At 53.5% G+C, this 10,221-nt stretch overlaps 2 protein-coding genes across 3 annotated transcripts; one reads left to right on the plus strand and one right to left on the minus strand.

Moving 5' to 3' along the window:
• Positions 1-71: 71 nt before the first annotated feature.
• LOC6601228 lies at positions 72-10,219 on the minus strand. The gene is made up of 5 exons (XM_002026250.2): positions 9,620-10,219; positions 4,671-4,917; positions 4,481-4,604; positions 1,939-4,406; positions 72-1,870 (listed from the first exon to the last, which is right to left on the minus strand). Exons 1-5 carry the CDS (start codon positions 10,178-10,180, stop codon positions 72-74), a joined length of 5,199 nt encoding a protein of 1,732 aa, XP_002026286.2. The 5' UTR covers positions 10,181-10,219.
• On the plus strand, positions 5,512-9,610 carry LOC6601229. Of its 2 annotated transcripts, none has more exons than XM_002026251.2 (3): positions 5,512-6,062; positions 7,995-8,247; positions 8,491-9,610. In XM_002026251.2, the coding sequence occupies exons 2-3, from the start codon at positions 8,206-8,208 to the stop codon at positions 9,514-9,516; spliced, it is 1,068 nt and encodes a 355-aa protein (XP_002026287.1). In that variant the 5' UTR covers positions 5,512-6,062; positions 7,995-8,205; the 3' UTR covers positions 9,517-9,610. The 2 variants fall into 2 exon arrangements, with proteins under 2 accessions (XP_002026287.1, XP_026848117.1); XM_026992316.1 differs by lacking the exon at positions 5,512-6,062 and adding an exon at positions 7,606-7,930.
• Positions 10,220-10,221: the final 2 nt, after the last annotated feature.

The raw sequence follows: 10,221 nt of genomic DNA on the forward strand, positions 1-10,221 counted from the left end.
CGTGTCGAATAATTTTAATGGTTAAACTTGTAAACAATCTTTGAGCCAAAATGCCAGCCCATCCCATCCCCTTAGGCCTCCTCCCCTTCCTCATCGTTCTCCAGAGTGGCACCCTCCCGCAGCATCTCCACCTTGTGGATGGTAAAGTCAATGTTGTAGAAGGGCACATTCAGCGTGACCACGATGCAGTAGAGGAGCACCTGGAGGTGGCGGGTTCGCAGCATATAGGCGGCCCCCTGCTGCTTGGGGAACAGCGGATGGTCCTTCTCCTGGCAGTCGTACATGAAGTAGCCACCATCGTGGCCCGGACAGAAGCCAATGGCCAGGGCCCGCTTGCGCACCATCACGATGCCGTACTGGTAGTGGCTGAAGAAGTATATCAGCGCCTCGGCGAGATTCATCCGATTGAAGGTGGGCACGCGGTACAGCTTGCCATAGCAGACGTGCTCGATGTGGACCACAAAGTTGATGGCATCCATGGCGCAGTCGATGTTGAGGTTCTCCAGCGAGAACTCATAGTCCTCCTTGTTGATCTGCTGGACGCTCTCCTTGAAGTACGTGGTGCCGCTCACGACGATGTTGTCCAGCATGTGGGGGCTCCAGTCCATCAGCCGGTAGACACTGGCCGCACAGCAGGCCATCACATAGCAGGCCAGGTACTGGCGACCGCGCAGCTCGTCCTCGAACACAGGCGCTTCCGGATGCAGGTTGCCCCACAGCGACCACAGCCGTCCCTCGATCTCCACGTCGAACTTCTTGAGTTTGCTGACCGGCAGATTGCGATACTTGCCGGCCGTGTTGCGGCGATTCAGGCGGCTCCACACGGGCAGGCAGTTCTCCAGCTCCAGCCAGCCGAGGGATTCGTTGGTAGCACAGATCTCGTACTCCGGACTGCCGTAGTGCTTGTTCGAGCAGGTCATCGGTATGGACAGGTCCGTCAGCAGCTGCAGGATGCGGGCATTCGGTGCGGCCTTCTTGTGCGAAAGTATGTCCACCACATAGAACTTGTACTGACACGTCTCCTTCCAGCTCTTTGCGCTGCACCGCTCGTCAATGTACGTGATCAGGGCGTCCATGTCCCCGAGGAGCACCCAAGAGGCGGTATTGCGCTCTGGATATCGCTTGGGTCCCTTGGGGCACTTTTTCTTTTTGCCTCCCTCCTCGTCGCCCTCCTGCTCCTCCTCCTCGCCGCCGCCGGACTTCTCCATGCTGCCATACGGATCGAACAGATGGAAGTACTCGTCATGGTACAGCGCATAGCTGCCGTTCGGTGTAAAGATCAGCAGATATTTCCGCGTGTGCAGCGACTTTTCCAGTTTCTTCTTGAAAATGTTGAGGGCCAGGCCCGCGGGATATTGTTTTTTGGCCGGAGCCGGAGCCGGAACGCCCGCCGGCTCGAAGCCGCGGATCCAGATGTCAAACTCGTAGTCATCCACCGTCACATGACGGACGACCCGCTCGAAGACCGACTCCAGCTCGCACACAGTCGCGGCTATGGCCTTGGCATTCGAGATCACCCGATCGACCCGATACGAGTTCCAGCGGTTCAGTGGACGCATGGAGCAGCTGAGGATGGCCAGGGCGGAGGCAAAGTAGCAGGGCTTGATTTCCTTGAAGGAGCCCTCGCCACGGCCGTCGAGAGCGGTGCTGCCCTGGATCTTGAAGTTGCAGTCCTTCTCCCGCATGCGGTAGCCGTAGAGGATGGGCCGCGGCTGGTAGGCGCGACTCAGCTCCTTGGGCAGCTGCTTGCCCGGCCGATGCTTCAGCTCGATCTCCTCCTCGCCCTCTTCCTCCTCCATGCCCAGATCCTCCTCCTCCATGAACTCTTCGCCTCCCTCGTCAATGCCAGTGTCCCGGTAGGCGGGGATGCCTGTGGGGTGTGGGTGGGTAGATTTTTCGATACAATTTCGAGTGACAGCAGAGTCGTGGAATACTTACGCTTCTTCTTCTTGCGGTCACGATGCTCCTGCTTTGCCTTGAGGAACTTCTGGATGCGATCGTTCTCCTTCTTCAGCTCTTCATCGATGAAGCGCATCTTCTCCAACCGCGTGTCACGCAGCTTCTTCTGTCGCGCCGACAGCTGCTTGTACTCGGCATCCTCATCGGCCTTTGGCCAGCGCCGGAAGCGTCCCTCCAGATGATTGTCCACGACCTTGATGGCGGCCACAATGAAGTTCATCACCGAACAGCCCAGGGGATTGCACCCAAACTCGATCCGCTTGATCAGCGCGTCCAACTCCAGGAAGCGCAGCAAGCAGGCGGGACCGGAGCCGCCCTTGCGGTAGCCCACGGCACTGCAGGGGAACCCGATGAACATGTACAGGAAATTGTAGCGCTTGAAGATCACGCAGGAGAAGCGCTGGCACACGAGCAGCAGGCGGTTGTAGCTGGTCAGCAGATCCACGAGCACCTGCCGCAGCGGCACCGTAATGGAGGACTTCACCACCTTGGGCACCTCCAGGCTGAAGCTGCTGTCACCGATGGCGATGTCCGGCAGCTTCTTGGACAGCAGACAGGCCAGGATGTACTCGTAGTTCTGGTAATCCTCGCCAAAGCTGTTGGCCGACTCCAGCGAGAATTCGATAAGGTCCGCGTTCCATGTAGAGAGCTTGTACTTGGCGGACACTGCCATGGCCACCATGGCGGACAGGAGGCCGCCGAGTTTGGCCATCTCCTCGTCTAGTTGCGGCAGCTGCGTGGAGCCCGCGATTATCCAGGCGCCGTCCGGCAGGGCCTGGAAGTTGCTCCTCAGCGCCACCTCCTCCTCGAGGGTGAGCACGCGCTTCTCCTCCTCCTCGTCCGCAGCGTCCAGCTCATAGCCCCGCTTGATCTTCAGCCGCAGGGCGCGCAGATTCTCCTTGTCGGTGCGCACCAGCACCTTCTGGGCCTGCGGATAGAGGTGCGGCCGCTGCATCGCCGGGTCGGGCAGGGCTTTGATGATGTCGTTGATAATTCCATTGATTAGTTCCTCGATCCATTCCTTCTCCTCCTGCACTGGGAAGCGCTCCTCGTCGGGTATGCTCTCGATGCTCTTCTTCTGCTTCAGCTCCGGCTCTGGCGGCTCGTCCGTGAACGTTGGCAGCCCCATCTGCAGGGCCTGGAACTTGTTCGTCTTCTGCGTCATCACCTGCAGCGGTCGGATGCAGCCGGTGCGTATGCCGTGGATGAAAAACTTGCCACCGCGACGCATCTTCAGGGCATTCATGTACAGCACGCGGCAGAAGGAGTCGAAGGTGGAGTGCATCTGCAGCACGGCCGAGCCCTTGATCCGATAGTCATCCGGATCTATCACCATGGCGGTGCGATTGCGCCGGAACGGATCGAACACGTAGAAGAATTCCCTGTCCCGCCAGATGCCCAGCACCGAATTGTCGATCTGCAGCAGCCCCGCCGGCCACTGGGGCATGTTGAATAGCTGATGCAAGGCCATCGTTAGCTGCGAGTCCAGGTAGCTCTTGCAGTCGGCCACATGGCCGTTGATCAGAAATGGCTGCTTGCGCACAGTCGCCTTGAAGGCGCCCATGAGGAACATCTCCGGCAGATCGACGACATTCAGATGGGGCTTCTTGTTCTTCCACCGCTTGCCGTCCAGCCGGAACTTCTTGCGCAGCGTCTTGTAGTAGGCCATGCCATAGCGGATGATGTCGTCGATGGTCATCGGTCGCCAGAGCTTCGCCAGCTCGAACTCCGCGTAGATCAGGGCTATCAGCGAGACGACCAGCGAGCCGTTCTTCTCGTTGCCCGATATGGGCTGATGGATACCCCCCTCGCCGGCGGTCTTCACCGCAAAATGCTCGTTCACCACGGCCCAGAGCTTGTGGGCCACCAGGTTGTTGGGGTCCTTTTTCAGCGGCTCACCCTTCAGCTTTCCGTACTGCGTCAGGGATATCTCGTATATGCTGAACTCATCCTGCGGCTGGAGGTCACTAAACTTGGTGATCAGATGCACCAGATGCTCCGTGTAGCGGGTGGCCATCAGCGAACACTTGCCCTCCGCAAAGTCACGCAGGCACATGTCGTTCCGCCCGTTCGGATCGAAGACGAAGTACGAGTTGAGGCACCGCTTGCAGATCAGCAGGAACAGCTCGCGCGACACAAAGATGCAGGCATTGTATTTGGTAAAGAACAGCGAGAGGGCTTTGAACATGTTCGGCTCATTCCTGAGTAGCCCCGAGAAATGGATCTTGATGTCCACCTCGGCCTCGCGCTCCTTCACCTGCGGTATAATGTCAAAGTCGCAAAACTCGCCGGCCTTGTAGTTCATGGAGATGCTCTTTTTGGTCAGACTTAAGCCTCGTTTCAGTATACCATCCAAGGTGCTGCCCGTCCAGAAGTCGGGATTCAGGCGAAAGCTCTCCACATAGGCTACAATAATGCAGGCAATTTCACTGGGTCGATTATAGTATCTAATGGGAGGGCAGGGCATATAACGATTTGCGGCTTAAAAGTCACACGAAACCCAGCTGTGCCTGTGCCTCACCTCGGTCGACCCGCTTCTTTCGGCTTCTCCGGGAAGACATTTCGATTGCCGTACACAATCTCCGCCTTGAAGGTGGTATCCAGATCCGTGGGTATATTATAAACGGTGAGCTCTCCGTCGTTTTCTGGGGGAAACTAGTCGAATGAGAACTACTCGGGAAGCAAGGACAGTCCGCTGTGTGAGTACACACCGTATTTGGGCAGTGAGGCTGTGATAAACTCCTGATCGATATCCTCCTCATGCTTCTGATAGCCCACATTCCAGGTCCATAGATCTTGCGGATTGCAGCCCTCAATCAGATCGAAGGCCTTTAGGTTCTCACCATCGAGACCCTCCTGAATCAGCCGGGGATTGTACGTGGGAAATGGCAGCTCCTCCAGGGGACCCACTTGTGTTTCGTTCAGGTAAATGCGACTCTTGGGGCGCTTAAGCTCCAGCTTAGGGGGGAAGCAAAGGGAGGGCAAGAGGAAGGTGAAGGAGTTAGTAATTACAGGATAATAATGGTAACATCTGGCTGGCTATCGCCACTCCGCAAGCTCTGTGCACTCTCACTCTCTCTGTCTGTCACTCCTGGCCGTGGTCATAAGCTTTTAATGCGGCATTCGAAGTGGCTACGCTGAAAATAGCACGCATACGCCACCGATGCCAGTCCCTATATATATGTATGTACGACACTCTTATATATATATAGAGGAGATATAGAGAGAGGGAGGCCTGTTTTATTTTTTCTTTCTGTCTTGGTTAGTAAGCGGCATAAGGTATGGCACGAAATGCCAACTAGACTGGCTATAACGACCTGTGTGATGTGGCTTGGCTCTCGTCAACCGTTTTACCGTCTATCCATCCGTAGGTGTTTGTGTGTGTGTGTGTGTGCTAGTGCCTGTCAGTATGTGCTTGTGTGTGTGTGTGTGAGGCACCTCTATGGCTCGCTGGCCACTGCTTGGCTGACTGCTGACGGCCACAAGCAGCCGGCCTCGCGTACAAATGCACAGAGCAGCAGTAAACAACGAACAGCGCTTAGTGCCACATCACGGAATCTTATCGCTCTCGTTCGGTTCGGTTCAGTTCGGCCAAACCAAAACCAAACCCCCAGACTGAAAACCGAAACCGCAACACGAGTCCCACACACCGAAGCTCGTCGTGGGAAGTCGTGGCGGCCCGAAGAACAAGTCATCTAATAGTAGGCCCCGTACTACGGATGGTACTCGTACTCGTAGCAACAGCAACAGCAACAGCAAACAGAAAACAGCATAGCAGCAAAGCAGCAAAGTGAGGCCATAGCCATAGCCACATCACCGACGCAGTATCACCGCACAGTTATAGCATACGACCACGTCAATACGAGCGCACAAATGCCAACACCGTCAGCACACATACGACCACAAGCCACTTAGTAGTAGCTGCTGCTGCTGCTGCTGCTGCTCTATTCCCAACAACAAGTTGGCCCAAAAGCAAACCCCAGAGACAGCAAGAGCAAGAGCCAAGAGCCGCCAGAGACAAAACCAACGCAGCGAACGCAGCGAACGCAACCCTCTCCAAGCTCTCTGTTGCCGCTCTCCGTTTTGGCCAAATACCAAACCGGGTACGTACATAACCTTAAGGGGTAAGGACGGGGGAAGATCGGGCACACAACAGCAGGTGTTTGGTATCCCGTCCAGTACAGCTGCGGGGGCCCTTCCATAATCGAAGAGTCAATGAAAGTCCGTTTTTAAAATCAATAAAAATAAAGCAAGCGCCAAGGCAAGGCTAGGCCAATCAGGCGCACGTGTCGCCCCGTCCGGTTAGGGGGCATTTGATGAATTAGAATTCATCCAGGAATCTGGGAGAATGGATGGAGTAGTTTCCAAAGAGATGCTGACGCTGCAAGCGAATAGGCAACACAAAGATGGCTTGAAATCGTTGGCTAAATGCAGGTGCAGCAGCAACAGCAGCACCAGCATTGTAGCTGCAACAAGGCGGCCATAACAGCACACACACACACACACACACTCGTACAATGCTGACGGCGCCACTGTGTCGCAGAAGTACTTGGCGATGCAAAGCGCATTGAAGAAGGGAAATGCAATGGCAGCGCACAGGGGCGTAGGACCATGCTTTCCATAGGGGGACTGGATGCCACCTGCAGATGATTCACTGGGTTAGTCCGTATATTCTGTTTGATAAGGCTCATTCAATGGAACGCCCATAAAACATTAAATCGTATTTTCTATCAATATCAATCGAATTGTTACATACTCGTGTCTGGAGAGAGCACACACCACACCCCTCGACGCACACATTGCTTTCCAGGGGCCTTATCTACGGCGGAAAGTTAATTAGCTTAGTAAGTGCTCTACGGACTAAAGGTGTACGCGACCGAAGAACTTTGCAGATATACACACTGCATTGAGGGTATTATGATTTTGAAGCTCACGAGAAGGATGCGTTTTCCACCCTGTTAAGGGTTTGTATTGTATTGCTGATCAGCGTCCGTCGCCAATGTCGGTCCTATTGATACCTTTGGAAAGCAACTAAAGGGATCACTGTATCACATAGATTCCATAGTAACGATAGGTCAAAATAAAAATAAAACATACAAACGTTGAAAACTGCACTTTTATGTGTATTTTTGTACATAACCAAAGTAAATAAGATAAAATCCGATGTCAATATCATATCATCGTCAAACAATGGGTGATGCACATATCAAAAGCTTCCGCACCCGAAGCTTTCCTTCCTTTCTTGGTGTCAATGCTATTTAATTATTGTTAAATTAAGCACGTACGGATGCATATCCTTCACCCACCACCACTCTATAAGTGCGACCCCCGTTCGCGCCCCCGCCCCTAGAAAAGAATCGAAACATAACAACAAACAACACGCGGAAAAACGCAAATGAAACGAAAAATTCAGCAACAGCGGCTACGCCAGCGTTGAAAGAGGCCGCACACTGCATATACACACACATACACACACACGCATGCATGCATGCATATGCAATATGCCCAGTGCTAACAAAAACAACAACAGTAACAGCTGCAAATGTATCTACGTTCATACAAACATATAAAGGTGCGAGTGTTCGTTTGTGTGAGTGAGACGACAACGACGCTGCCCTGCCTATCATTCCTCTTTGCCGCATTTCTGACGCCCGTTGCTACAACAACAGAGCCAGCAGCAACGAAGCAACGCAGCGACAGGGACAAGACTCTCGTGTCGTGGCTGTGGGCATAGCGAACCGTTTTTATTTCATATGGAGAGCCGAGAGCCAGCAGAACGTACAAACGTACACACAGGCAGGGCAGGCAGGCAGACAGAATGACTGAAAGCTGAAACCGTAAAAAAACAGGGGCACAAGTGTTATTACTCAGTAATTGTAAAAATGTCAGCGCACACACAACAATAGGCCAATAGAAGCAGCGCAGCTACGTGTCGCCCCGCGTTTGTTGAGAGGCAAACCAACAAATAAAAGTGACTAACAATGCTTTGGCATTTGGATTGAACAAATAAATAATTGTTTTATTTCTCTTTTCAGTCTTAAAAGGAGTCAATCCCACTCTCTGGTTCTCTTTTGCACGCTCTCTGCTTCTCCTTTGGATGCGAGAGCGGCGGCAATAAGAAGCGCAATTGGCTTTTTGCTTTTACTGCTGCGCAGTTAAGGAAAAAACGGTGAACTAAAGGCAGAGTGCTTAGGAAAGGAAAGGAAAGGATAGGAAAGAAACAAAATAAAATTGATTGCAATTGAAATGGCAGCCATGGCAGCAGCAACAGTCAATAGCCACAAAGGGGTAAGTCTGACGCGTCTGCTTTAACTTGGCCTTTAAGCCGCTCCGAGGGTTGGTTTACGGGACATTTGCTTATGACACACGCGGTCGCCAGACAAATACGCGGCCAGTGTGGCACATGCATTTGTGTGTGTGTATGTATTTGCAAACATGCATATTTTATTGCATTGCTCAGGGAGATGTTTTTAATTAACGGGTGCGTAAATCGATCGAAAGGGTGATCCAAACTTCAATTTCTTTCCGCAGCCCAAATCCCGTCGCAACGAGCGCAACATATTGACCTTCTACGAGAAGATCGCCGTTATACGCTATTACGATGAGACAAACATTTCCAGAAACAGCCTGGCCAAGATGTTCCATTGCTGTGCCACGCAGATCCGACGCATTCTGGACAAGAAGCAGGAGCTGCTGCAGCAATTGGCCACGCTTAGCGAGGCGGATGCCTCCACCATCATCGAGGAGATGACGCGAAAGCGTCGCAAGTTCGAGATGAGCGCCATCAGCTTTCTGCTCCACGAGTGGGTGAAACGCTGCCGCCAGCTGCGCCTGAGCATTAGTATACGCAACCAGAAGCTGAAGGAGACGTCCCTGAAGATGGCGGCCGTGCTGAACCTGCCCAGCTTTCGGCCATCGTATCGCTGGCTGAATCGCTTCCGCAGCAAGTACAAGTACGAGGCAGATGAGTTGGGCTATCAGGGAAGCGATAGTGTAACACAGGAGCTGCCTGTCGAGGAGATCATTGTGGAGTTTAAGCATTCACTGCCCAATTTCATGCAAAGGGAGCTGCTGGAAGCCGATGGGGATACCAGCAAGGACCTGGTCAACCTATCGAGTGAGAACAGCCTGATGTCCGACACAGGGCCAGAGCGCTTTGACGAGGACAATGTGGAGGAGGTCACCTGTGAACCTAGTGTACTGCTCTCACCGGCTGCCTCGCCTGATGCCACGGACCACCCAGATCAAGACCCACCAGGGGAGGATCCTTCAGACAGCATGCAAATTAATGCCGGAACCACCACTCTACTCAACGGAGTGTTCCCCCACCTGGCCATCATCCACCAATTCGCTTTGATGAACTCAGACATACAGGCCCTGGAGCTGATCTCACAGCTAGGCGTGCACATGCAGCAGCAGGCCACGAGCGGTGCCTATAGCACACTTTCGCTGGCGGCAGGCACTGAAGGAGGGGCTGACGAGGGGCTCAACTCCATGCCGGAGCTACCGCCGGGAAGTATCTACGCGGACATTGATGACATAGAGTTGATCGAATAGGAATTACCAAAACTAATCTTAAATCTACATTTAAGCCACGCTTTTGTTGGCCTAAGAGTCCAGCCATAATAAAAATACAATTATTTATATAGAATTAGCTCACCATGCGCCTATCCGGTATGATGATCATATTCGAGCTGCACTCGGGAGATGCCTGCTGTGGCTTCACCTCTCCCTCTTCCTCCTCGCCGGCTTCGCCCTCTTGGGCCTCCTCCTCCTCGCCAAGGTTCATGGGGCTGTTGAGGACAACAAGATCCTTGGGGCAGGTTCGTTGAGACCGCGCATCGTGCTCGACCAGGCCCAAGTCCTTGCGGGCCAACAACAGATGCTCACGCATCTCGGCATGGGTTTTCAGCTCTGACGGTGTTCGCTGCGGAACCACGCACATGGTAAACTCATCGTAGAGGTCGCACTTCTTTTTGGCGGGGCGCACGAAACGCGACTCCTCCGCCTTCTGGTGGATGCGGCGAATCTCATCCTCGATGGTGAGGACTTGTGATAGTGTAGAGTTTGGGGGCTTTTTTGGGCACACACGTTCGCGGGGCGGACAGTTCTCGGGGTTCCATTCGGGCCCCTGAGTCTCGTTGCCCATGTAGGTCCGCACTTCGTACGGATTGGCCGAGGGGCTCTCCTCCGCATTAACTTCGACGAATTTCTTAAGCATTTTTGCTAAAGAACACAGATAATTTGGTAAAATGTAAATAT

Source organism: Drosophila persimilis, unplaced genomic scaffold (genome assembly GCF_003286085.1).
Source record: "Drosophila persimilis strain 14011-0111.01,24,50 unplaced genomic scaffold, DperRS2 tig00000732-arrow-arrow-pilon, whole genome shotgun sequence".
Classification (NCBI taxonomy): domain Eukaryota; kingdom Metazoa; phylum Arthropoda; class Insecta; order Diptera; family Drosophilidae; genus Drosophila; species Drosophila persimilis.

Excerpts from the sequence above, each read along its gene's own strand:
- LOC6601229 (XM_002026251.2), top strand. The coding sequence starts at position 8,206 with ATGGCAGCCATGGCAGCAGCAACAGTCAATAGCCACAAAGGG. Across the intron at positions 8,248-8,490 it reads CAGTCAATAGCCACAAAGGG|CCCAAATCCCGTCGCAACGA; the intron begins GTAAGTCTGACG and ends TTCTTTCCGCAG.
- LOC6601228 (XM_002026250.2), bottom strand. The coding sequence starts at position 10,180 with ATGCTTAAGAAATTCGTCGAAGTTAATGCGGAGGAGAGCCCCTCGGCC. Across the intron at positions 4,918-9,619 it reads TCATACCGGATAGGCGCATG|CTGGAGCTTAAGCGCCCCAA; the intron begins GTGAGCTAATTC and ends TTCCCCCCTAAG. Across the intron at positions 1,871-1,938 it reads TGACCGCAAGAAGAAGAAGC|GCATCCCCGCCTACCGGGAC; the intron begins GTAAGTATTCCA and ends CACACCCCACAG.